The following is a 26850-nucleotide window of genomic DNA, read 5'->3' as shown; positions in this document are numbered from 1 at the left end:
GCTTATGCTCACAGTTCTAAATGAGGCAGATAGGGTACAATGGCAGGCACTAAGTCCCTTAGAAAGACTTTATATGGCTCCTCTTTGTCGATCAACAACACTGGGTCAGTAAGTGATCGTCCCTTGGGCTAGGCTCTATGGCCCGTTTCTGTTCGTTTTCGTGAAAAGTGGGGACCCTAGGGAGAAAATGGAGAAAAGATGGTTGCGCGAAACCAGTAATAAGTAATAGAAAGTAGAGGAAAAAGAGAAAGACTTTATATTAGAAAGACAGGAAAAACACTAAGAGAATGAGAGACAAATTAAAAATGTCAGGTGCTGTGACCACTTAACTCCGCCCGCTAAATTATCACAATTCCCCAACTTCTCCATTCTTTCTTCCGATTCTTTACTCTGGAGACCTTTCCACCTTTTCTTCTAATGACGGTTGGTCTAGTGCCACCCTCTCTTTTTCGTTCCGTTTCCCCCGCTTCGATGATCGTTCTGTTTCTCGTGGTACATTGAGCCTTCTGCCCCCCCCCTCCCCCCCTCCGTGAGAAGGCACCCCCGTCTTCTGGGTTATTTGGGCTCTTTTGGTTCCTGTGGAGCTGGTTCCCATGCAGGTGCGTACTTGTGATTCTATATTGCTTTCCTCTCTAGCTCTCGCCTTTTCTTCAAAGCCTTAGCATAGGCCGCGATGATTGCCCATTTGCCCCCCTCGTCACGCACACCGGGGACCCCTCCAACACCCTTCCCACACGTGCTTCGCGATTACGCCCCATTGAATAGTACCCATAACCTGGAAAGCCAGCGTCATCATCCATGCTGACTACATTTTTTTCACCGTGACCAGGCTTCCACGAGTGCCCCTGAGGCTGGCGGAGGACACGCGACGAGGAGAGGCCATGCAACCCATCTGTCGATTAGCGATCCTAGCCACCATGTGACGGAGGCGATTGGACACATGTATGATGATGACTACGACCGTGATCTTAGGCGTTTGAGCTATATATCATCTCCCCATCCCGAGTCCATCACGACTATTCCGCGAGGAGCCGCGAATTCCGAGCTTTCGCACGCATCCCAACAAAATTTGCCAGTCGAGGGTCAAAAGCAGACAAACGGACATCTTCGCCCGCCACCGGCCTCCCACCGGTCCTATGATCGAAGCAGCGATCCAGGCTCGCCTGAGCTAACTCGATCTCCCTCAGAAACCGCGAGGTCCTCCTTCCCTCTCAACGATGTGGACTACGAATCAGATCCCGCCGCGGTAGTCCAGGAACTGAACAATCTTGCTGCCATTCGGCGCATGTCGATGGATGTCGCGGCTGCTGGTGATCCCGATCTTCCATCGTTTGGCAGCAACCTTTCCATTCCACCCAGTCCACCCTCTCCTTCCGCCGACGAAAACGATGCGTCCCGTTTGTTTTGGGTTCCAGCGAGTTTACATCCAGAATTGGCACCCGGGGAGTTTAAATCATTTCTCGAGAGTAAAGCCGATTTGATCAAACGAAAATCGGGCGACTACTCCTCTCTCGGACCGGAACGACCAGGGTCCCAGAGCAGTCTTCGGCGGAAGCGGTCAATGTTGTCGAAGCAGATCGACAATTCTGCTGGTTATACTGATGGTGCAGAGCGGCTGGAGCGCCAACGTTCGCAAGCAAGTAGGCGAGATGGGATGCTGGGTCCGAACCTGCAGGAGTTGGAAACTCTTGTTGATGACACTTCGTCAAATAAAGATACATTGATCCGGGATATGCAAAATGCAAGCATTAATGCCAACGAGGATAAGCCAATTCTACCGCCAGCGCCCCCAGGACATAGCTTGCGGCGGTCAACTCGAACACAGTACCGCAAGGGTAGCTTGAAAAAGGGCGAAAAACCTCCCTATTCCAAACGAATAGGCCGGGGTCTGTCGGAGTCTGCCGACTCAGCTCCAGCAATTGTCCCTTCCCCCGATAATAAAGCCATACTTGGTCTCACCCGCGTATCATCAGATTCCGCCCCAGCAACTCGAACAGCCAGGACCCCATCAACATCCCGAGCCCCAGCCTACACTCCGGCATCTACGAACAATTCAGCATTCGACTCAATTGTTGACAACCCAGAAGCCGAACAGGAAGCCTCGTCAGCTGGCGCACAGCTGGATGCTGCATACAACCAACCAGACGCCGAAGCACAAGCGAACGCTTCTACCTATGCCCGACAATGGCAGTCACGTACTAACCCCAACGGGCGATCTACCAATACACCATCTACTGAACCAACTGTCCCCTCTATTGTCGAACCGCAAACCAACGAATCTAGTCGCTCATCACCTAACCCGCCTTCACAACCCAGTCGCTCGTCGGACCGCGATGTAACATCCCCCTACTCATCCAAGTCAACACATTCGTCCGTGGATTCGACCCCGGGTAAACGATCATTAATGGGCCCGAGTCGACAGGGTCGAGAGACAACCCCGACGCTCAATGATTTTGCCAATAATCCCCAGATGATACCCGGGAACAGCACTCGTACAGACAGCCTATCGTTCATTCCGACCATTCCCGAAGAGCGCAGATCCGAAGACCGCAAGGCAGAGGGCAAGAAGTCTAAGAAGGAAAAGGAGAAGGAGAAGGACGATGGCAGTCGCAAGTCAAGCTGGCATTGGATGAATCCAATGAGAGGCGAAGAGAAAGACAAGAAGAAGGATAAAGACAGTGACTCGAGAAAAGCCAAGTCGAAGATTGCCGACAAGGTTTACAGCAGCAATCCGCGTTCTGAAACACCATCCCAGTCCTCCTTGGATAGTACCCCCAAAGGCCGTGCAAGCCTCATCATCGACCGCCTTGACCCCAAATTGGAGGAAGAGCGACGGAAGGATGGCGCTCGAAGAGCCTCAGGAGACAAAAAAGAGAAGGATGGCATATTTTCCTCGATTTTTGGTGGTGGGAGGAAAAAGCATGGTGGGGAGGGTTCTCATCACCGAAAGAACTCGTCTCGAAACCTGTCTCCCGACCCCCCGATGCGCGAGTTTCGGGCAGATGTTGACTACCCTTGGACTCGTTTCTCGATTCTGGAAGAACGAGCGATCTACCGCATGGCCCATATTAAGCTGGCAAATCCTCGTCGGGCTCTTCACTCCCAGGTGTTGCTGAGTAATTTCATGTACTCGTATCTGGAAAAGGTACAGCAGATGCATCCCCAGATGGTGGCATCGTCTGGATCATCCAGGCCATCTAGATCTCGAGAACGTGAAAGAGAACGAGATCAGCAGCCGGATGAATACCTTCAATACCAGCGATATCAAGAAGTAAGTTGAAACTGTGCTCCCGACTAGAAGATGAGTGACTGACCCATGAAACTTGTCTTCACAGGCACAAGAGCAACAGCAACAACAACAACACTACGGGGATACTGCATATGATGAAGCGTCCATGTACGACTACGACGATGATCCACGGGATCGCTACCAGGCCCACGGGCATGATAAGCATGGCTACGAGAACGGCCATTCTTACGGCTCGGACCATTACCAGTATGGGCACTCATCCTTCGGTGACGATGTGCAACTGGATGACGACGATGACGACGACATGTGGTGAACCAAGCGCCGGCGTCTCCACTTATTCTATTCTTCTTTTGCCTGCAATTTTGTTTTCTCATTTTCTGCAGTCCACAGAAATACCCATCCATGCGTTTGTCAGCCTTGGTTGTTGCTAGAAGCCTGTATACAAGCCCTATTCTCTTCAGCCCTTTCTTCCACGTCCCATTATTCTTTTTGAACTTCTTGACATTCTCCATAGCTGTTACTGGCCCATGGTGCCAGTCAGCCATGGGTTCGTATTTTTATGCACCATGCTAGGTCTGCTATGTCATTCAAGGAAACGCATTTTGAGTGTTGTCATACTCGCTCTGCTGTTTCTAACATGGTTATTGTTGATCCTCCAAATTGATCAACAATGGCCCTGGCCCTGGCTTTGTGCACTGCCATATAGTTTGTTCACACACATGGTCTGATTTCTCTCTTCGCATAGCGTCTGGGGTTTGCTTTTTTTTGTCCTCATCGTGCTTTTTTTTTCGCCTTGAGTCTACTTCGTGTGTTCATACCATAGGGACTATTTTTGTATCCTCGTCCGAAACCATTACGTCTTCACCCTTCCCCCATCCCTCTTATGAATTGACGGACAACCTTACTCTACTCAGCTTTGAGATCCAGAGCACCATATTCCAGTACATTTAAATCTTGCGTTAAAGCCAGGCGACGATACCCAGTAAATACCAAATCATCAAATGGATCTCAGCGGTAAGAGGCTAAGACTCGCTCTAAGCTTATAAGCTATGTATTCAAACTATTCAGACCTCATCAATTTTATAGGCAAACATCTATAAACCCGAATAATAGCTCTCCCCATTGATTCGAAAGGGAATACCGAGCCTTAAATGCTCAGCCGTCCACTCCAGTTCCTGGGACAGATAAGTCGGATCCCTCATTCTAAAATCCCCACGATAGTCATTTAGTGCGACCCTGACCTTTGCCTTCAACACGGGGTCACTAGTAGCCGCCCACGCAGCCGCAAGACAAATAAGAAGATAAGCTGCGCCAACAGGTCGATAAATCGCCGACCGCTCCGCGAGTGCGAGAACCTCTTCTGCAAGCTCTGTGGCATCAGCAGAAACAGAATCACCGTCATAAGCATTCGTCACGAGTGCCCCAAGCATACAATTGAAAAACAATGTCACGACTAGCCCGACTCCATACGTGCGTTGGTAATGTGCATAGAAGAAATCCCTGACTGCTTTCTCGGCCCTCTTGGAGAAGCTCGTCATGTCAACGGATGAGACATCGTTCTCGATTGCTCGAGCCTTCAGCTCCAGAAGATTTACTTGGCATATTTGGTATAATGTCAAGATCTCAGCGCGAATGAGGGTCGCATCGGTGCCTGTTTGTAGGATCTGACGGCCGCGGCGCATCAAATCAGGCCCGCGGGCGAGACATCCCAGAATTCGGCCTTCGGGCGTATTTTGATCGAATTCACTGGTGACGAGATCGTCCCATTCTGCCTGAGTGAGGTTGATTCGGTCGTTGAAGAGGCCCTCGAAGAGCTGAGACGTCATTAGTATTCTACAGTATGTATGCAAGGGATCCGAGCAACAGAATGCTGGGGGGCGGAATGCGGGGAAGGGAATTCACCACACTGCCGCGTAACGACAGGAATAGTTTCTTCTCGAACAGGTCACGCGGTTTGCATTGTTTTCGGGCTTGAAGGATCTGTGCTGCCCCTTCCGCATGCCCAGACCAGCATTGTGTAGTCTGACCCAAGAACAGTTGACAAATCAACAAGACCATCACCGCACAAAGCGTGTTGGATGATCGCGCATGGACTCGATCATCTAGATAGATGCGTAGTGTCTTTAATGCCTGCGCGTAACTTGCCAAGGCCTCAACGGTCGCTCCTTGACGATGAACACTGCAGAACCCAGCATGCGCAGTTGTCAATGCCTCGATCGAGCGGTCAAGCGCTTCATTCGTGCCTAGTCTTCGTGGGATGTCTTCCAAATACGCACCGAACGTCCACCAAAGGTTATACCGTAGATCAGTGGATGGGTTAATAGTTTTAATAAACCGATTCGCCAATGACGAGAGGTCATTAGTAAGAGTCGCTGTTGGAGAATCTGGCGGAAGACGAATATGCATCGGCTCAGGTTTGGTCGGCATAGCAACTATAGAAACGAACTCCGAGGCATTACTGATCGCTTCGGGGGAGTCAGAGTCCATTTTTTGCACTTGAGGACGAGAAGAAACCGCAAATGCAAAGCGCTTGTCCTGTTGGAACTTAAACCGCTGTTGACCCGACCCCACGCATGTTATTTTCAGGCGAATGCAGCGTGAACAGGCGGGTTGTTTCTCGTCACACTAGAGGGCTTGTAAGTACGTTTTTCTCGGAGAGTAAATCTCGCCTATGCTGATCTAGGCTTTACTTTTTTCTTTTGTTTGCGACATCCATCGCATGCACGTCCTGTCGGGACCCCTGGCATGTTGGAATCAGGGAAAGCGCGGTAAGACTTGTGGGCCCGACCCTGAACGGTGTGGGGAATGCGGATCGCCGTACGGAGTACACGGAGCAGAGGTCTCAGGAAATGCTGTTGATGGAGATGAACGTCGCTGGGTGATACCAATTCTGGTTACACTGGGTTGACAACGCTAAAAAGCCATAACGAGGTTATTTGAAGATGATTAGAAGTTGATCATCCGTCATTGTGTGGTGCAGACTAACCTGATCAGGCTCCATGTGCCGCCGTCCAGGCTGAGTCCTGCCATCCTGATTGGTCATGGCTGCAAGTACAGATGGGAAGCCCGTGGGGGCGGTTTGGGTCCTACGGGTCTTTATCTGAGTTTGATCGGGTTGTGTGGCTGTGGCTGATATTTCGTATGCTCAGCCTTAGAGGCCGGAGATCATTGCCATTTTGGGTTCCATGTAGCGCGTCTTCAAGTGAACGTTTAAGTGCTGATATGGTTAAAAGACTACATAAAGTCGAGATTTTCCCATCGATGCTGTGGTTAATCATTCTTCAGCGTTCTGTTTTGCATCATGAGTTCCCATACAGATGACCCGGTCAGCTACTATCTATACAAGCCCAGCCATGTATTACCTGCGGTGTTCGCCGCAATTGTGGGCGTTTCAATGCTGTTGCACGTTTTCCAGAACTTGTATGTCTTCTGCTTGACCGATTCCTACAACCTATACTAACAAACTCGTCAAATAGTCACTATAGATTCTGGAGAGTCACATTTTTTATCGCGTGGGGAGGAGTCCTTTTCACGACTGGTTGGATTCTCAGATGTATCTCCAGCTACCACCCCGGCAACCTGGACCTCTACATCGCCCAATCGGTTTTCATCTACTTAGCACCACCTGTCTACTCAGCCGCTGCATACAATATTGTTGGTCGACTCATGAATTACGCTCCCATGCATACCGTCCTCAATCCCGATCGCGTTCTTATATTCTTTATCTATGTCGGTGCCGCAGTCGAGAGCATCACAGTTGCAGGTGCGGCTAGAAATGCCGCAGCAGGCTCCGATCTAAGCAAATACAAATCCGGTGGGATTCTCATCGCCGCAGGACTCGTTCTCCAGGCTGTGGTAGAATGTCTAGTCGTTTTCATCGTCGCAACCTTCCACAAGCGCGCTTCACGGGCTGGAAAAGTCCCACGCAATATTCGGACTCTCTGCTTTACTCTGTACGGTACTTCGACCTTCGTCTTGCTGCGCTGTATCTGCCGTGCCGTCGAGGCATTTGAGATGTTCGGAAACCTGGGCTGCCGCGAGAATTGTGGGCCTATTCTCAGCAATGAATGGTATCTATATGCGTTTGAGCTTGGGCCAATGTTGATTTTCACTTATTGGCTTAATATCCTGCATCCTGGTCGATTTTTGCCGAGGGAAAAGAGCCGGTATCTCGATACTGATCAGTCTACTGAGCGCTATGGACCTGGTTGGATTGATCGCCGGCCCAGATGGGAAACTTTTGTTGATCCGCTTGACGTTGAAGGTATGATCAAGGGCCATCCTTCTCATGATCCGTATTGGATGAGACCTGAGGACTGGCCGATTTGTCAAGATGGCAGTTTCGCGGAGGGGACTGCTTCCAACAAAAGGACAAGGACTGAGAGTAGAGAAGCTACTGTTAAAGCCCCTGAAGTTTAATGTTTTGCGCTTTTATGAACAATTTACATTAGAATTGTACATGTGACCAATCTTTCAAAGACGATTCAACCGTACCCAAAGCTTGTCCCCACTTGCCGTTGAATCCAATCATACAGGAAGCGAATAACATGCAAACAGTACCAATGATGTTTAACTAAAAGACAAGTACTTGCATATCTCGATGCACGGTGGAGCCGGAAGCAAATGGTTGCTTCCATCTCGGGTGCGAAGCTGCGTGGGGCCGAATTGGATACTTGAACTATGGTGGAGACGAAAAGCTCCGTCCTGACGTGGCATATTTGTCTAAGCTCGAGGATCTGCGGTATGTTATAATGCGGGGTTGAGGAGAAGTTTCTCCGATCACCTTAACTAACTGGAAGCGGAGCTTTTCCTACTTGATTACAATCTTTAAGAGAGTTGGGAAAATATATACGTCCATGGTGCTTTCGCTAATCTTAATTATGTAGCCTTGTGAGAGAGATATGGGAACCTCCACCTGTCCACCAAGAGGTTTCCTCGGCGTTATACGTATATACTTGAGACCATCAGGATGATAGCGAATCCGGGGGCTTTTTCGCGGGGCAAGGGGGTAACCTCGGGCCTTAGAGTGGCTTGCTTGCATCAATCAAACTAGGGAAACGCCAAAGGTTGTAGGTATGCGCTCCAGATTGCTCCAATACATGTTCGATGTAAATCCATGAATGTGGAGCCGAATCCATTGCCCCGTGTTGTTTTATTCGCATAAGACTTCATATCTGAGTGCCTGATGAAGCCTTTCTTTTACAAATGCCCGGACTCGAAGGCCACATTGCCGATAGAGGAATCAAATTGGATCGTGACTATCACCAAGCCAGAATGCATAGCTCATGTAGCTCAAATATATAAATACTGATCCAAAATTGCAGTTGGAATATCTGTAGGATGCCGAACCACCTAGACCTATCCTGTGAACTAAGGTTCCCACACACGCGTGAACCTGACTTGGCTCTCAAAGATGGATTGCATTACCAGCCGTCGATTGGGTGCTCTTGTGTTTGCCATCATTCCTGGATTCTTGGAAATCACGTCTGCTGCCCCCACTTCATTTCCATCTGCATCTACTACGGTAGCATCGTCGTCGACAACCGGATTGCCCACTACCGCCGCGTATTTTGTCGACGGAACTACCACAAGCTTCGCGCATACGACACTCACGGCTACTGGTACGAATGAGGGCGTGATTATTGTAAAAGAAACAGGCGTTGCATATGTCTCGGATTGTACTTTGATCAAGGCTGGAAACACAACAGCCGAGGAAGATAGCTCATTCACAGACTTGAATGCTGCCGTTGGGATAGAGACAGATGGCACTATATACATCACCAACAGCAAGATCATCACCAATGGAATTGGCGCAAATGGACTTCATACGTATGAGGATGGAACAACAGCCTATCTTTCCAAAGTCCAAATCCACGCCGAAGGGGATTACTCTCATGGAATATACACAGGCGGAGGTACTATTTACGGAACCGACCTCACTGTCAACACATTTGATGACCATGGAAGTGCCATTGCCACTGATCAGGGTGGAGGCTTGATTGTAGTCAAGGATACCGTTGCCAACACATACGGGGCTTTGTCTGCTCTTGTTTACTCGACTGGAAACATTACCGCAACCTCCTTGTCCGGTGTATCTGACATTGCCCCTGTCGCCTGCATCGATGGATCCAATTCATTTACTCTACACAATCCATCTGTTGCATCCGGCACTCAGAATAACGGGGTATTCCAGGTTGTGAGCACGGTGGCAAGCAACGGCACGATTGACACAGCCTACGCATATGTCACAGGTGGTTCTGTTGCGGAGACGAATGGCACATACAGTGTTCTGTTTGTGGCAAATATTCAAGCGTATGTCTACTTCACGGCCGTGGACATCACTACGAAATCAGGTATATTGGCGAATATCACTGCGGACAACGATTTTGGAACCTCTGGCGTTAATGGAGGGACTGTCGACTTGTTCCTGACTGATTTGAACATCTCCGGTGATATCTTCGTCGATGATATAAGTGTGGCCAATATATACTTGGTTGGATCGCATTGGAGTGGAGCTATCAATCCCTTGAACTCCACGGGAACTGTTTTTGTCTCTGTGGATGCGGATAGCACGTGGACTCTGACTGGTGACTCCAACGTGGATACGATTGATATGAAAGGCAAGGGCTCGAATGTTCACCGCGGCCAGTATGATCTGAATTACGGTCGCAAGACGAGAGGCTGAATGGCGAGCGAGACGCGAGATAATGATTGATTGGAAGACTCCCTTTATTACTGAGAAGTTCGTAAAATCACATTGATTCTTTGAGAGACTATTCGTAAACATTCACCTTTTCATATGGAAATTTACAATTTCGCCTTCTCAACTTGCGTAAGCTGTCGCAAAGGAGGCCCAGCTCGGCTTCCATCGCCCTTCATGGTATAAGCAGCAGAGTTGGCAGGTGTTGGTGCCAATCGCCACTTCTCACGCAGCTCCTGCGAGGCCTTATTCTCAAAGCAATCTGCAATATATTTGCCAAGAATTGGCAGGAACTTGAATCCACTAGTAAAAGTTAGTATGATGTTTCAATTTTACAATATCCCTTGGAAAATATGCTAGTCGTGCGGAAGGAGAGGAACTTACTGTCCGGCTCCACCTGTAGCCACAAAGAGACCTTGCAGTTCAGGGTGGTGATCAATAATAAAGTCACCCTTCGGGGTGTCAGTGTACCAGCAAAGTCGACGGTTCATCCACGGGCGGTCACCAATCTTGGGGAAGAATTGACGGAGACCTTCGCGTAAGCCTTCGTCTGCGTCTTCAGGAAGATATCCTGTCTGGGCATTGCTGCTTTCAAGCTTGGGGGATGAGACACTCCGAGTGACTCCATCGGCTTGGACGGTGACTTCGTTTGCGAAGCCATATCCATGACGCGCGAGCTTGAGAACGTCGGAGCCCGGGTAAGGCGGGAAACAGAATACCCCAGAGCTCATGTTGATCATCACGGGGGTCGATTCCAAGGATCGGGCCTCTTCTGGGGTAAGTTGAATAAAGCCGACAGGTTGTCCCGAGGATGAGGCGGCGTGTGCAACATCCAAAAGACGGTTGGTCCATGCTCCAGTGCTGACAATGACCTGGGATGCGAGCAAGAATCCTCCATTCAGAAGGTTGACACCCACAACTTTGGATCCCTCTCGGCGCAGGGATTTCACGGTCCCGCGAGGTCCCGAGATGATAGAGATTCCTTCCACGCTGCATCGCGAAGCCAGCTTCTGAATGCTACGGGCAGCATCAGCCCATCCGCCTCTCCGGTTGAGATACCCGTTCATGCCGGCGAGATCAGCCTGAATGTTCGGATATGACTTGAGCAACTGGGTAGCGTCTTTGAGATCCTCCACAGTGCCACCATTTGCGAGGACTGTTGCTTTGGAACTCTCGATCCAGTCGTTCCGGGGAGTCTCGGATAGCAATGCAAATCCTGATTCGTAGTACTCTTCTTTGTACTCTGTCGTCCAGCCTTCGTAGGCTTCGCGGGCCATTTTGCAGTACACCGGATCAGCATAGTCAATTCGGATAATGCGTGACAGATCAACACTGCTACCATCTACTACTGGAGGCGAATAACGATCCAAAAGTGTGATATCGGTGTATCCGCGCTGTTTCAATTCTAAGGCGGCGGACAGACCGAAAACGCCAGCGCCCACGATGATAATTGAATCGCCCTTCGAGATAGCCATTTTGACCATATTTTTGGAGGACAAAGGAAGTATAGTCTAGTAAGAATACTCTCAGATTCTTATCTTATAAAAAGATACGGTGTGGAAGGAGATGGCAAATCCGGTTCATTGCCGGTTCTTGGCATCCGGAGAACACGGAAGCGGCCCGTATCCCGGACAAGGAGCATATTGTACAATTTTCTTAGATCCTTTCATGAAGGATTCAGGCTTAGCCAATCCTCGAATGCTTTATCGTAATCCTGCATTTGCAAAAGGAGCGTTTCTCCACCCGCGAAGTCCAAGTTTTGGTATCTGGCGAATCCCTGAAATTCCATGCCGGACGGCTGAGAACTGGATCCTTGATGCTCAGCCTGCTCTGGGGGGTATGTAACGCATTCTGGTGCGACGGTTTTGTGTCCTGAAATCCCAGCCGATCCAATAAGGGTAAAGTCGCGTTCAGCAATCAAATCATCCGATAGTAGTCCTAGCTCGCTGGGCTTCTCCTTGGCCATTATAGGGCCGAACATGTCACCAGTGGGATCTGGAGCTCTGCTTGCACGGGAATAGACCAGAATTTTCCACATCAAATGTAGATTGACGGACCATTTTGTATCAGATTGTGCTTGTATACTAGCGTCGGCTGTCTGACTTCCAGGCGAAATGCTGCCATGAAGCTGTTCCAGTTGCCGGACCTGTTCAAGAATCAGTATAAGCACGACGGATAAACTCGAGTAACTTCACCTGTCGATCAATGTGTGGCCAGCGACGTCCCATTAGGCGTAAAAATCTAAGGCATTTCTCGAAGCCAGTCTGGGCCTTTCTACTGAAAGTTTGGTCGTCGGCGAAGCTATGTTGAAGATAAATCGTCGCAACAATGGCGACACAATGGCCCAAGGTGGGATCGGATACCTCATAGCCTTTTCTTTCAAACAATTCTAGAAAATGAATTATCCAGCCCGAGTGGAGGGTGAGCTGCTCAAAGGAGTTGCGGAGGAATGACTGGGGCATAGTCCTTCTAAAATTCCTCAGTCGCATGGAAAGAAGAAAAGGATGGTTCAATAGACATGGAACTGCATGCCAGACTATTTGGTAGAATAGCCAAGGGCCCCAGTAAGCACGATTTTCCTGTAAGTCAGTCGGATTATAATCTGGGAATCGACTGGCATGGAGTCTGAATTTCAATGGCATGCAACTCTCATGCTCGGTGTGCCAATATGTGATTGTCGCATAGTCTGACTGCGGGAACCAGGGAGGATTTGTGTCGCCCCCAGCATTGCCCATAGCATATTTGCAGGCCAATGCCCATAAGTCAGTAGTATGCATCACGGCTGCATTGATACCAATGTCACGGTTAGGGTCACTCCCACCTCTTCTGGAATCCATTCTTGGTATTAATGTTTCGAAGATAGGAGTAGCAAGCCCCGTAGAGATGGACCGGTCGAGAACCCCTTGAGTAGACCACTGCTTTGAAGGTCCTTGGAGATTTTGGAGCATTGTCACGCTTGCGTAGCACAATTTTCGCTCATCTTGTTCTGTTTCAAGATATTTAAGGAACTCAAAGCTTGTCGGTCTGATGTTTCGCATGAAGTAGTCTGCCATTCTTGTATAGAATCCTGCCCGGACTAAGTTTCCAGCTATGTGTGATATTATCAGTACGCTGTGAATGATGAACTCTGGCTGGAATCATACCAGTGAATTCCAACATGCTGAGAAGACATAGTGCTTGAATTGTTGAAAGTTCAAGATTCCCATCCGCAAGACGTTTCATGACCATCTGGCAGGACATTTCTGTCTTTGAAGTGATCTCTTGTTCAATTGGGAATTCCTTGACGCCGTTTCCCCTGAATCGAAGGCCCAAGGCCTCGATTGAAAGCACAAGCTCCGGATCTCTGCCACACAGAGATGTCGCAGAGATCCCTTGAGGAAACAATGGCAGAGGCTGCGAGTTGCAGAAAGTGAGATACAATTGCACAGCTGATTGATCATGGGAGCCGTCTCTGGCACTAATCAGTGAAATCTCTATCAAACAAGAAATTACTACTTACCTGACAACACGATTTGTAGGGAACGAAGCAAAATGTGCTGGCGAATATGTTGGAGTATCCCTGGTATCCGAAGATCCGGCCTCGGCTAGGGGTTGCTGACTGCCACTTTGAAGGTCAGATCGCAACTGGAAACAGCGCCTGCGGAACATACGTAGTAATATAATCAATCAGCTGTTCAAGCTTGCTCTCAATGCGAGAAACGCGGTCCTCCTGTAAATTTCTGTAAGCCTTGACCATAAGAATATCGTGTGGAAATATTACCATATTTTTTGCAAAATCAGACCCCTCTTCTACCGCCTCGCCGGCATAAATACATTTCTGACCCAGACGCTCGCAGTAGGAACAAATCGGCTTTTCTCCGGGGCATCGTGACTTCTTGCGCCTGTTTAAAGGTGAGGTTAAAGGGCGTTCAGTTGAACGAAGTGCTCTGTTGTGCTCACCGGCAAGGCTCACAGGCCTGGCGAGCGCGTTTCGACGGCCGCTCGTCAATAGGCGCCATCATGTGTAGACCTGGCTCATGACCGTAATTGAAAGACGAGCCAGCTTCAGTGATATAAAATTATGATTTATTTTTCGATGGGTTTGGGAATTCTAGGTGCCCGGGTGGTAGTTATCGGAAGGAGTGTCGGGAGAAAGATTGTATAACTCGAGGAAAAAGTGTGTGGAGTCAAGTGGGTCGGAGACAAGGTCGCATACAGCCTCAGTGGAGGTGAACTTGGCCGAATCTCTCAACAACCACCTTACTTGGGGACAAGATAGGTGCTTATGGAATGTGTTCAAAAGTGAAACTCACTTCTAGGGTTCTAATTCACTAAGCTGGAATCCATTCAGCCGCTCAAACGGCCATCCTGCTGCGTTTTTTAACTCTAACCATCAAGGGCGCAGCTAAATCACTAATCCCAACACTGATTAATTCCGGAATTTTCCCATTGAAATAATTTTCCACTACTCGCTTCCGCTCAAACTCATCAGCTAGCTCAAATTTAAATTCACTCAACAACGTGCTTAAGAGTTTGTAGATAGTCTAGATTTAACCTCAATTTCAGGCTTATCCCATCGGGATGGATCAAAGTAATCATGGTCCGGTCCCCAGACTGCCGGATTATGGTGAAAGGCATGATTGCACACGGCGATCGAGGTCTAAATCGATTAGCCGCTAACATATGTAAAGTATCTAGACCGGTTGAATTTGACTCACCCCCTGAGGGATATGATTTCCAGCAATGGTTATCCCTCCAGGCATCATGACACGCCTGGCAAGGGGCATTGTGAAAACTGGAGTGACTCGAAAATTTTCCTTCATGCAATTCCGGAGATATGGCAACGATGCCTCAGCCATGGTGACTGAGTAAGCACTTTCGCTCGGGTTCAGAACAGGGAGATTTGTGTCAATCTCTGCAACACACTTTGCCATGGTACCTGGATGGTGTAGTAGATGATAGAATAGCAAGGCCGTTGTGGCACTGGTAGTGTGAGTGCCCGCTATACTAAATTGCGACCCCATCAGCCTTTGAACCCTCCCGGTATTTATGAGGACACGTACATGAACCCAAATGCTTCTGTTTCCAGATCAGTTTGGCTCAGGCGCTCACCTGAGTCGGGATGCTTTGCCATGATCAAATTTGTGAGAATGTCCTTCCTGTCCGAAGTCATATCATTTGATCCATCCTGCGATCGAATGGTGTTCAGCCGAATGCTAACACATTTTGAGGCAAGTTCAGCACAGGCCTTTCGACCATTGAACAAGGCTTTAAGACCTCTATGTGGGATTAATGGAAGCCATTTCTTCAACCGGGCGGTCATGCTTGGCCAAGCTCCCGTGACTGCTGCCAGCAAGCTATGGTCAATGACGGGCGGAACTCGAGTTTCATCGTCAGAAATTTGAACCCCGAATGTCTGACTAAAGGCGAGATCGCCTAGCGTGTCAATAACATAATAGTTCAAAGCTTTCTTGAGATCAAAGACTTCTTGGCCTGAGGCATAGGATGATATCTTCTGGCGGAGGATCCGAATATTTGTGTCGAGATGTTGCTCCATTTCTTTCACGTAGCTCATAGAAAAGCTATGGGACATCTGGCGGCGTCGAATGGAATGAGCCTGTATGATCAATTAGATATGTATGGAGAGTTCCTCGTATAAGGGGAAAGATACATTTTCATCCCGCATGCCAAAGACGTTAGGATGGGCTGCGCCGTAAGCATCGTAGAACTCGGTTTTGGGCATGAAACGAGCACCTGACTGATAGATTGATTTGATAGCATCCTCATCGGTAATGCTCAGTTTGTCTGGGCCATATCGAACAATTGAGCCGTATTTTTCATGTAGTTCGGTGAGGTGGTAAGGCTGTTTCAGGGTCATGAATTGATGCACCTGCCATAGATCCGTAAGGCAGGCCAAGAAAGGCCCAGGATATTTCGCCAGGGGATGAAAGAAGCGCTGGAAGATGGCATAAATAGCAAAATAACAGAATAGAATACCAAAGGCAAACTCCAGAGGGTAATTGAAAATTTGGAATATAGTCATTGTGTTGGGAATGGCATAAACTACTTTCTTTTGGCTTCTGTTCACTGAACAAAATTTCAAGTTCTCAGACTATGGTTTTATACGTCGAGCATTCAAGTGGCATCCCCACAATGCTGGAAGACCTGCTTCCAAGACCACTAACTTGCCAGTCGAACAAGGTCTCTGACCTACATGCGTTCCCCGCATTTTCATGCTGAAGATGTGGGGAATCTGCAACCCCACCATTCTTGCCCACTAAACCTCAAATATGTCCTGATGTCAGCCCTTTCGATCTAAAGTGGCGTTATATCTAATACCCTTAGGCTCAAGTAACACTCGCATTCTACTGCAAGATTATCACAGTCTTTCATGTCAACCCGTATCTCGGCCCAACCTTGGAAAAATATGCCGATCTGGCCAGCTCCTAAGGAACCGAAAGTCTATATGAGTCCGAGGGTACCATTACTACCAGGAACAATAAGATTCTTCCTATTCCAGTGTCTAAATGCCGAAGTTGGCGAAACGTTAGGACTTCTCTTATGCCTGACAAACAAGGCAACCAACTTAACTCACTAAGGGGATTAACCCCGCAAATCGGCCGTCAACCGGCTCTAGGAATCCTTTTGGCCGAGATTTTGTGGGCACTTTTGCTCCTTCCCCATGCTTGAATCACCATGCGGCAGCGACGAAAATTAAATCCACATAGGATATCCTGTGCGCATTGCGAGAAGACGTTCTCCAAAACGGAACATCTCAACCGCCATCAACTAGCCCGTACGTCGTTCCTCGGTCATGGCAGTGGTACAGCCACTTGAAGTGAGAATTTTTCTAAATTTGAATAAGACACCGGAGAAAGACCTTACAAATGCTCTATCTGTACAAAGCAGTTTGCGCGAAGGTGAATTTCGCTGCCTCGGGTTCTGTGTTTTTGTTTAATCTTCTTGTTAGGGATGTTCTCCTGCGCCATCGTCGAAATCATAAAACCGAAAGTGAACCAAATATTCCTGTAATCCGTCCGCATTAAGTTGTGGAGACTTAAAGCTAATTCAAATCAAGCAGATACTTCCGTTAGATCCATTTGAACAGCCAGTCGCGTGTGGCCCTGGCTGCGATCCTGCCATTGATGATCATGACCATGACATTTTAATCCCAACTGGGATATCGGATCCAACAGGTATACCTGAAGATGACCACTCTAGGACTATGCCCTTATCAGGGTTGAGTCAGTCATTCAGCGGCCAAGGTGACTCCAATATGGAAATGTTAAGCGTTCTCTTTAATTCTTCCTTTGAACAGTCATTACACCCATTGGAATTACCGGGGGCCACACCAGACTTATATTTGAATGATAGCGTGCCCGACATGTTTCCAAGTGCTGATTCATACAGTCCACACGGTATAATATCAAACCGAGGCGGCATTGATGGAATAACAAGCAAGATCCAAAAAGTATGGCCAGCAAGCCCACAGCATTCAGACTCAAATACCAGGCCTTATCTCTGGCAAGAGATCGCATTTGGGTCAATGGAGAACATATTTTCCAGTTGTGACCTTACGGTGGGTGTGCTGGACCCTGCATTGGAGGCGCCCACTGGGATCAATGGGTTGGAAATCAGCCTCACAGACAATTCGAAGGCACGACTTCGAAATCTTAAAAGAAAGCTTCTAGTCTGTGGATGTAGTGACTTTATGGACGAGATTAAATGTGGTCATGAATATCTTTGTATCAACACCATGGAGGTTTTTGAGCAAGGGCTCTATCTCTACTTCCGCAAGTATCAGCCTTCGTACCCCATTCTTCATTCCGTCACTTTCAACGCCGATAAAGTCTCTGAATTGTTGCTCTTTGTCATGTGCATGATTGGTCTTTCTTTTTACAAGACAGAAGATGCCGTGGACTTCATTCGAAAAACATATCCGGTATGTCAGGTTGAAGTATATCCGTGACTTCTAAGGGGCACAACTGATATCCTGGTTCCAATTCATAGGGGATCTTGGATCAGGTCTATGCTCAACTCATTTTCGCAGCCGCAGACAGTCAGACACCCGCCGATCTTCTAAACTACCTTGTGTTGGCTCATCATACGCTTTTCCTTTTCATATCCACCGGGGTTTGTCACCGACATCTTTCTCTACAAGCCCTGTGCTATCTAACATGTCAACAGGGGAAACTTCTCCCAGAAAAGTCTCGATCCCTTTATCTGTATGCCACTACAGTAAGAGAATCCAGAGTATTGTTTTTGAACATACCGAAATACTGATTTCAAATAGACGGCAAGACAATATGGCTTCTTCTGCTCAAGGTTTGATCAGACTTATAACATGTTATTTTCACCACATATTGAAGAACGTGCTCGATGGATTGCTTGGACTCGGGCCGAATCAACCAAAAAGTATGGCAGTGTTTGTTTAAAGACCCCATGATAATCAGGGGAGCTGACAATATCGATATAGTCTGATAATTGGTCTGGTTTTGCACGACTCTTGGTTGTCAGAGCTCTTCTCTATGAGCCCTATAATCCGAACCGACATACTTGTACTCCCACTTCCTCTTGAAACAGTTCTCTATCAAGCTCCAACGTCTCAGAAATGGTCTCAGCTACTCACAGAGACCTCTCACGCCAATCAAAGGCTTGAGTTATCATCTCATCACTTCCATTTACCCGACCTACAGGGGCCAATACATGTATTCTCCATGTACGGATTGTTATGCTCTGTCCTTCTTCGCGTCTCTACAGATACCCGCCGATTGATTCTTAGCTCGGACTTGGTCCCAGCCGAGCAACACCAGTACGTCCCATGGAACATTTGTCGTCTCGATAAGCGAGCTAGTATTGTCTCCCCCTCCTAGTGAGCTTGGTTCAGTTGTACGACACAAGCCTCCGCGAATCTAATCCCAACTGCATTGTGATCTGGCATAGCGTCTGTATGCTGCTCACGGCTGATATCAACATTCTTTCCCGCGCTGCCGGTCGCGATGGCCCCGAATCCATGTCCGACGCTCGGCGAGATATTACCTGCTGGGCTTACACCCCTGCTGCCCGAAGAGCATGTCTTCATGCAGCTCAGACATTTCGCACCTTATATCACCGGAAACCTGCAGATGGTACCGCGTTTCAGTCTGTTCGAACTTTGTTTATGTCTGCTCTGATTCTTGGTTTTTATCTATTGGCCAGCCCAGTAAATGCCTGTTTAGAAGGCCAGAGTGACTGGGATAATTTTGATCTCGCCAATTCGGTTGTCGATTGGAAGGTTATCGGCGATGAAGGAATCTCGAATGATGGAACAGCCAGTATGGCACCACATGATTCAGCGAGATTGGGGGATGCCGCCGTCCGGTTCATTCGCTTTGGTGGGCCGATTCTCATTGATGGCAAGAAATATGAATATGGAGCTCGCAATGCCCAGCGGATCTTATTGGAGTTTGCTGGTCTGCTGGATGAAGTGGGGACCCACTGGATGGCGAACTATGCTCGGCTTCTGTACATGGTCCATGACACGATGGCAACGCCATCTACTAGATCTTAGATAAAACCAAACTGTTCTCATTATGAGATGAATCCATAAAATCATAGTTGTCAGCATGAGAGGAATTCAAAAACCAAAATCTTGAGTGTCATTATGATCTATACCTCCCATGAGCATAGATTGCGGTTTGGTCACCTGACCTGTCACCAACCAGCGTCGGCTCCGCTGCTTTCCCCGGACGAGCCACTCATCACCCCAATCATTCTTGCTTTCTCCCCACCAGCCACATCCACATTCTCCGAATTCCCTCAACGCTCCCTGAGTCAATATTCAGATTACGTGCAATACCATACAAGATGAGCGACGCCTACGAACGTGAGCAGTATGTTCTCCCCTTTCCTTCGAGCTGCCGAGCCACAGACACTGCGCTCCTGCGGTCACTTTGTCGCTGACTTGAATCTCGCAGGCAAAACAATGCGCTTCTGAACTCTCTCTCGTCCAAGGTCTCCGCGCTCCGACACGTGACTATCGACATTCATGATAATGCCCGGGATCAAGACTCTCTCGATAACTCGGTATGTTTCGCCAAAGGGATATTTATACAGAAGGGTGCTTTGGAAGGACATCCAGCTTAGTCCAACTGCTGACACCACTTCAACTGCCCAGAACGATGTCTTCTCTTCCATGACAACGAACCTGAAAGGCAGCGCATCCCGGCTGACAAGGATGGCGAAACAAGGCGACACGGTGGCGGTCCTCAAGATTGCAGGCATGGTTATTGGAGCCGGTGTCCTGCTCTACATCATCTTGGGCTGGATTTTTTAGATGGCCTTCAAACTACATTCCACTGTGATGTGAACCGCCGACGACACTTCCTTTCCTATATCGACTACTAAATCTACGCCACGGTCGAGGATGCTCTTGCTGGCTCGAGATGTGCCCCCGTCCTTGCATTCGACGATTCAATTCTAGAAAACCCCCAGCCCCACCCACGCACCGAATCTCGAACCTCATTCTGTCGTTTAACGCCCATTCTCTACTGATCCGCGACTGGTTCACTCCTTGCCTTTATTCAGGATGAAAAAGTCCCGGAGTAATCGCTTGTCCGATTATGAGCGAATCCCTACCGACCTCGACAGCTTCAAATCTCTAGATTGATGCTTAATGAACTCTATATAGCAACATGCGTGGAGTTGTTTTTTTTTTGGTGCGACGCAGATATGCTTGCATTATGTTTTTTGGGGCTCTTGTTTTTTATCCCAATTTTGTGTTAGTAGTCCTTCTTATCATTATCATTACTGAACATAATTCTTGCCTGATATCTGTCGTCTGGGCTCTTTAAATACACTGTCAACGGGTCGGTAATCTCACCACTCAATGGAAATATAGCTCGTGTTCAAGTCTCGGGTCGCTAAACAAGTCGGCGACAATCTCTAAGAACACTTTTTCGCCACGGTAATTCGTATGTTTAACAGTATACTAATGCAGTATACATTTCAGACGGCAGTCCTTGCTATCTTTGATAGTGCAATAAGCCTCGAATACTGTAAGGCATTTTGTATGTAATTGTCGGCAAATATCCCGCCATCGTACAATCGTACAATCGACCCTGGCAACTTTTACTGCGTGATTTTACATTGCAAGATCTCGGTACACCAATAGCCGTTCTCCAGTCGATCAGTCCATCAGCATACAGTGGTAATCAACGTGGTTATTGGTTGATGTATCACATCAAGTTCCAATCATGATAAGAAAAGAACGCATTGATCAAGCACCTCCGCACGGGCAAGCGGCAGATTCCATTGCATGATCCGATAGCTTCATGCAAATGCAATGCATATGCTCGTGCAAATGAATAACATCTCGAGCAGCAGCACACGACACGCGCGAGGTGACACCACGAACCATGTGGCGCAATCATATGGCACGATTGGCGGCTCGGCAGCGCAAGAATCTTTATCCCCTACGTCTTGGCAGCAAAGATCGTCCCGAGCTGTGTTTAAATTAGTTCCCGTCCAACTCGGCTGTTAACTCCAGACATTGAAGATATCGCGTCGATCATCGGAGGGCCGAAAAGTGACCACAGTACATGCCAAAAAGCAAAACCGAACTCCCGTCATTCGGCATATCAATCTACCGAAGGGCCAAACAGCAACGTACAGCTGATGGTCTGACCATCGTTGCAGGGGGCTTTCTGCACTGTTGTCGGAGTACACGGAGTACTCCGTAAGTGTTTATTACTGCCGCATTCGCTTTGTAGTTGCCGATTCTCGCCTTCCGAGTCGAGCCCGTCAAAACCCTGTGGCGCCTGAAAGCTCCGTGGTGGGTCGTAGCTATGGGTCATAGCTAAATGTACTCAGTCTTTGTTTTTTTGGCGCGTGTCCTATCTCTGAATATCAATTGGTGACTAGTCGTTACTGTCTCCACCTCTCGCTGTCGCAGTATTCTTTTTCACCTCTTAATGATTTCGGGAGGTTAGACGCCGCCACTGATAAGGCTGGCCCATGCGCCAAGGAGAGATTTCACTTGCTGTTCTTTGAGCTGAAAGCGTTTCTCCGGCGTTGTTGTCCGGGTTTTTGTTCTTGCAGTTGGGTAGCTACGTTAAAGCTGTGTCGGTTTGCTGGCTTATTGGGTCTAGACCTGCATAGAAACTTAAGCTTGGAGTTCATCTATACTTTGTAGATCAGCATGATCGAAGACAAGAGTTTGGATGTCTCCGCTTTTCCATGGAGCTATAGTATGTTGTTTTCAAGAATACATAATAATTCTCTTCTTACCTTGTATTCGAGAGTTCCTATTCAGTACAGACTGCAAATCTGAAGCTAGGGGTAAGGGTATCATAGAATTCGATTGTATGTAATTCTTTAACGCAATATTCTGTATGCCCGTATGGGAATGATAAGGACGAGGCAACGCTATCTATGAATGGGTCTAGATGATGCGATACCTAGTACCCGCTCACCTTGAAACAGGATCTGGTTCTGGAACCCAGTTTCACCGACTGCTGGATCCAGCGGGTACGCAATCAATGGCCAGGAGAATCTCCGATCTCTGCCAAAAAGCTCACCGTCAATGATCTACTTGTGGGTCCCGCAGACCAAGAAAATTCAATTTATAAAAAAAAAAAAGAAAAAAAACCCTGAGGACCTTGGAACCGTGCCCAAATTTTTAGATCTCCTTATGGAAAAAAATTCAACATTACCCGTTTTGTACATCCACTCCAATTTAGCCGGCTCTATTGTGTCATTATGAGGGGCCATATTATCATTCTTGACCATATCTTCCCCGAATAGTAAAAAAAGGAAAATCACTATTATTCAAAGCCACAGTGGACAATCACCAAGATCTGAAACAGCATGTTCTATTCTAGATCGTCAGGAGAAGTCGGATGGCAACACGGACGCGCAATCGGGCAGAGAACTCGGGAGGCAGTCGGGATTCCGATGGAAGCGGGAATGCCCGAGCATCCATGTGAAGGGATCCCGACAGCTCCCGTGGTCGGCAGACCAGGCCGAGACCACGAGGCTTTTTTGCTTTTGCTCAAGGCTGTTTTAGATGGCTTACATGACAACCAATCTTGTAAATGGTTCTCTTTATTGGTCATGATAGTAAGAACTGTGAGCCTATAGGTGGTCTACTGCAGGGGGCGTGCAGACGCCACCATAGACACATTAGACGTCTCTCATGAAGGGTCCAAACGGGGCGCAATGTCTTATCTCGTTCAAGACTAGGTACGGAGTAGAGTGAGCCTACCCGTAGAAGTCAAAGTAACAGGACCAAGGAAAACCACACACGTCAGTTTCCAGCCATCTCGTCATTTGTATCCAGGGAACCAGACTGAGATGGTGTAGCCGGTGAACAATTTGACACCTAGGCAGTGGAGCCGATTAGTGGAACATTTACCACTGGTAGAGGCAGCTCCCGCTCGAACCGCCGCTAGGGACTTCAAAAACGAGAAAAATGGACGGGTAGCTCCGAAAAAAGGAAAGACAATCAAAGAAAATCACTACAGGTGGGGGGAGTTTAGGTGATAGCACATGCCATCCAATTGAGAATTTGACCACCCTCCACTCTCAAGCCAGTCACAGATCTACAACATATGTGCATGCCATGTCCACATGGCTTTCCTCAGGCGTGATGGCGATGGCAATTGCCTATTTCTCCGTGGTGCCATGCACTACACCTCTTTGTGTGACCTAGAAGCGGGGGAATATGTCCGTGGTCAATTGTAGGCAGCGGCTAAGCACAATCACAGCTGATCGGCTTGGTCTCGACCTTCAGCTCCAGCCTCGTAGTACCGGGTGCACAGACAATATACTGTAGGTGTGAGTTTCTGTACTTGATGTACGACAATGCTGCGTTTCACCATGGCGTAATCTCTATTTTCTGCAGAGCAACCTGCATTTGAGTGGAGTGCAGAAATTAACGATAATGTCGTGTAACATGCATGTTATGCATCTCAGGCACGATCGTCCCAAAAAGAGGATCGATCGCGGGAAGGGCGATCCCGAGGTTATGGCGTGATGGGTTTTCTGGGTAAACGAAGGCCCCGAGCATCGGGCAGAAAAGGTGAAAACGTTTATCGGTAGTCATAGTGGTCTAAAGTCCCAATTGTAATAATAAAATCAATACAGAAGAAATAAGAAAAAAACACCACTTGATCACTAAATGTATACAATTCTTCACACGTGCTGTTAATACGCTTGACCTTCATATGATCCCATCGCTGACGTAAAGATCAACCTCGTTTACGCTTTCCACTGGTTTTTGGGGGGTTAAACTGCCCGCCTGCTTATTCTCTTTTTCTTCTTTTTTTTCTCCTAGAATTCTCCTTGTTTTCCCGACAAGAGTTTACCCCTATTCAATAACGGCAAATGCTCCTTATCGCAGCTTAGTCACCTCGCATCATCTCCGTTCTTTATTGCCACCCAATTTGCAACCGAAAACGGCACTTCTCCACTGTACAGTGGGACCCGTTTGGTCGGACCGGCCTGCGATTCTGGACATTGTCCGGTAGATCATAGAGGGTTTTCGCTGGAAAAAAAACCTGTCATACCTGGTTTATTTTTCTCCTCTTCCGCCGTTCTTTATTCACCTCTTCCTTCCCTTCCCGCTATTGCCATCGTGCATATTCTGCCCTTTCAACTTAACCTGCTGCCGGATAGCTGTGGCGGCCATACCTCAAAATGGCTCTCAGCTTCTTTAGTGGCGGCGGGAGTGCAAGCAATGCCAAGTATTTCGATATCCGGTATGTGGAGTCGAATCACTAGTATGCAGACGGGACAGCATCTTCTAACAGTTCTCAGATTGAACGAGGACTACATTGTCTTCCGTGGCGGCGAACATGAGGCTGCCAGCGCTCACCTGAAGGGGACCTTAGTCCTCTGCCTGTCGGAGCCCCTCGCGATCAAGCACATCCGATTAGAACTGACGGGAATGTCTCGTGTCTGGTACGTGTTAGGTCACTAAAATGACCAGGGAAATGAGGATTTCAGCTAATGGAGTCCTAGTTGGCACCTACCATCCAGCTCGACCGCCGGCGGCCGAAAATCTTGGAGAGAGCGAGTGTTCTACGACAAGACTTGGAGATTCCGGGACCCCGGCAAGGGCAAGACCGAAATCCTGGCGGCAGGCAACTACGAATATCCATTTGACGTGGTTCTCGAGGGGTCCATGCCGGAGAGCGTGGAGGGGCTGTCGGAGACTTGGGTCATGTACCGCTTCAAAGCCGAGATTGGTCGCAAGTACGCCAAGGACATCGTGGCTCGCAAGCCCCTGCGCATTATCCGGACCCTCGACCCGAGTGCTCTGGAGCTTTCACATGCTATGGTAAGTTGAGTCACAAATTTTTTGTCTATGGTGGGGTTGAGCGGGGCACTGACAATGACGTCTATAGTCTGTGGACAATATCTGGCCGAACAAGATCGAATACTCCATCAGCACTCCGACCAAGGCGGTCATTTTCGGAACTTCGATTCGAGTGGATTTCAAATTGATACCGCTATTGAAAGGCCTGCGCATCGGACAAACTACATCACAATTGATCGAAAGTCACGACCTCACCCTCAACCCGGAAGATCCCGACTCTATTCGCAATACCTACAAAATCACTCGCACGATCCTGACCGATGAGCACGATGTGGATCAGGATAATATCGAGGTCATCGACGAGGCGGCCGAAGGCTATCAATTTACCCGTTATCTGGACATGCCATCAACATTGACCAGGTGTCTACAAGATACAGACACGAAGGGCATCAAGATACGTCACAAGTTGAAGTTCCGCATTCAACTCCATAACCCCGATGGCCATATTAGTGAGCTACGTGCCACGCTTCCAGTGTCAATCTTCATCTCCCCCAACGTCGCCCTCGATGATAACAACAATATCCGTGATCCATCCGCTCAAACCGCTCACTCGGCCCATCAAAGACGAGCCGCAGATGAGTTCGCTGCTCACCAGGCTCCTCCTCTATACGGAGAACACCAGTTCGATCAATTATACAGCGAGGTGGATCCTAATGGCTACCGCACCCCTGGGCCCGGCAGTGGACCAAACACACCCTTCGGTCCCCTCAGTCGGAATATCTCAGCCGACAACCTGGCCTCCATGAACGCTTTGACAAATACTGATATTTCGGCTTCCGCTTTGCATAGCCGTCTTTCGAGTCTTAACAATGCCGCTCGCCTGGGTAACCTGTCGCCCAATGAGCCATCAAATGACCCCCCTGCGGAGAGCCACCCCAACTCAAGACAGCTGAATGTTCATTTCAATGATTACTTCGGTCCATCGTCTGGTTCGAATTCGCACAGCCCGGGCAGCCCTGAGCTCTCTCGCCGAACCTCTGATGAGGTGGATCACGAGCACATCCCATCGGGTATGGCGACTCCTTTCCACCCTCAATACGCTGAGGTGGAGACTCTGAGCCGAGTTCCCAGCTATTCAACTGCAGTTCGTGCTACCGTGGGCTCTTTTGATTCGCACCTCCCCGACTACAACGCCGTCATTGCGAGCAGCCTGCCGACCACACCGCTGCTTCAATCTCCGCAACAGGCCTACCTTCGAAGTGGTCGCAACAGTGGCCGGGCCAGTGGTATCTCTACGCCATTAGAGGTGAATCGATCTGGCTATTTCAACCCAAACGGCGTCAATGCTGATGATGCCGAACGCAGACTCCGCTTAGTACAAGCCCGCGCTAGATAGTGTGAGAGGCCATACCATCTTCCGACACCACAATTCCGATCAATACGTCTCACTTTAGCCATTCCACACCAAAAGTCATCTCTCCAGTGCTGGACACTGGAGGACATCCCCGCTCCTCCGCCTTCTCTATCTTGCTCTTCACTCTTCTCAGAACCCATGTCCCACATTGTGGCTTTGATCCTCTCCAGCATTCGACAGATATGGGTTTAAACCCTTTACTTTCTCGG

General features: G+C 48.5%; 10 protein-coding genes across 10 annotated transcripts; 6 read left to right on the top strand and 4 right to left on the bottom strand.

Moving 5' to 3' along the window:
• Positions 1-593: 593 nt before the first annotated feature.
• Positions 594-3563, top strand: N7484_004397 (putative telomere silencing protein Zds1; the record flags this gene model as incomplete). Its single annotated transcript, XM_057114817.1, has 3 exons — positions 594-599; positions 830-3271; positions 3336-3563. 3 exons carry the CDS (start codon positions 594-596, stop codon positions 3561-3563), a joined length of 2676 nt encoding a protein of 891 aa, XP_056974957.1.
• A 781-nt stretch (positions 3564-4344) lies between these two features.
• Positions 4345-5997, bottom strand: N7484_004396 (Zn(II)2Cys6 transcription factor domain-containing protein; the record flags this gene model as incomplete). The annotated part of the gene is made up of 3 exons (XM_057114816.1): positions 4345-5064; positions 5153-5875; positions 5941-5997. 3 exons carry the CDS (start codon positions 5995-5997, stop codon positions 4345-4347), a joined length of 1500 nt encoding a protein of 499 aa, XP_056974956.1.
• A 554-nt stretch (positions 5998-6551) lies between these two features.
• On the top strand, positions 6552-7669 carry N7484_004395 (uncharacterized protein; the record flags this gene model as incomplete). Its single annotated transcript, XM_057114815.1, has 2 exons — positions 6552-6670; positions 6727-7669. 2 exons carry the CDS (start codon positions 6552-6554, stop codon positions 7667-7669), a joined length of 1062 nt encoding a protein of 353 aa, XP_056974955.1.
• Positions 7670-8663: 994 nt separating this feature from the next.
• On the top strand, positions 8664-9935 carry N7484_004394 (uncharacterized protein; the record flags this gene model as incomplete). Its single annotated transcript, XM_057114814.1, has 1 exon — positions 8664-9935. One exon carries the CDS (start codon positions 8664-8666, stop codon positions 9933-9935), a length of 1272 nt encoding a protein of 423 aa, XP_056974954.1.
• Positions 9936-10057: 122 nt separating this feature from the next.
• N7484_004393 (NAD(P)/FAD-dependent oxidoreductase) lies at positions 10058-11425 on the bottom strand (the record flags this gene model as incomplete). The annotated part of the gene is made up of 2 exons (XM_057114813.1): positions 10058-10253; positions 10335-11425. The coding sequence occupies 2 exons, from the start codon at positions 11423-11425 to the stop codon at positions 10058-10060; spliced, it is 1287 nt and encodes a 428-aa protein (XP_056974953.1).
• A 191-nt stretch (positions 11426-11616) lies between these two features.
• N7484_004392 (Zn(II)2Cys6 transcription factor) lies at positions 11617-13951 on the bottom strand (the record flags this gene model as incomplete). The annotated part of the gene is made up of 6 exons (XM_057114812.1): positions 11617-12096; positions 12146-13038; positions 13094-13401; positions 13450-13554; positions 13601-13831; positions 13890-13951. 6 exons carry the CDS (start codon positions 13949-13951, stop codon positions 11617-11619), a joined length of 2079 nt encoding a protein of 692 aa, XP_056974952.1.
• A 503-nt stretch (positions 13952-14454) lies between these two features.
• N7484_004391 (uncharacterized protein) lies at positions 14455-15807 on the bottom strand (the record flags this gene model as incomplete). The annotated part of the gene is made up of 4 exons (XM_057114811.1): positions 14455-14589; positions 14648-14936; positions 14993-15546; positions 15601-15807. 4 exons carry the CDS (start codon positions 15805-15807, stop codon positions 14455-14457), a joined length of 1185 nt encoding a protein of 394 aa, XP_056974951.1.
• A 1878-nt stretch (positions 15808-17685) lies between these two features.
• Positions 17686-19479, top strand: N7484_004390 (uncharacterized protein; the record flags this gene model as incomplete). Its single annotated transcript, XM_057114810.1, has 5 exons — positions 17686-17871; positions 17940-18062; positions 18117-18167; positions 18729-18741; positions 18803-19479. 5 exons carry the CDS (start codon positions 17686-17688, stop codon positions 19477-19479), a joined length of 1050 nt encoding a protein of 349 aa, XP_056974950.1.
• Positions 19480-19775: 296 nt separating this feature from the next.
• N7484_004389 (SNARE domain- containing protein) lies at positions 19776-20244 on the top strand (the record flags this gene model as incomplete). Its single annotated transcript, XM_057114809.1, has 3 exons — positions 19776-19801; positions 19886-19994; positions 20086-20244. The coding sequence occupies 3 exons, from the start codon at positions 19776-19778 to the stop codon at positions 20242-20244; spliced, it is 294 nt and encodes a 97-aa protein (XP_056974949.1).
• A 4361-nt stretch (positions 20245-24605) lies between these two features.
• Positions 24606-26623, top strand: N7484_004388 (arrestin family protein; the record flags this gene model as incomplete). Its single annotated transcript, XM_057114808.1, has 4 exons — positions 24606-24667; positions 24726-24869; positions 24930-25248; positions 25316-26623. 4 exons carry the CDS (start codon positions 24606-24608, stop codon positions 26621-26623), a joined length of 1833 nt encoding a protein of 610 aa, XP_056974948.1.
• Between the last annotated feature and the right edge of the window lie 227 nt (positions 26624-26850).

The sequence above is a fragment of the Penicillium longicatenatum genome (genome assembly GCF_028827895.1).
Source record: "Penicillium longicatenatum strain IBT 33135 chromosome Unknown contig_2_segment0_segment0, whole genome shotgun sequence".
In the NCBI taxonomy this organism is placed as follows: domain Eukaryota; kingdom Fungi; phylum Ascomycota; class Eurotiomycetes; order Eurotiales; family Aspergillaceae; genus Penicillium; species Penicillium longicatenatum.
The sequence above is the reverse complement of the archived record's forward strand: the minus strand, read 5'-3'. Positions and strand labels throughout refer to the sequence as shown.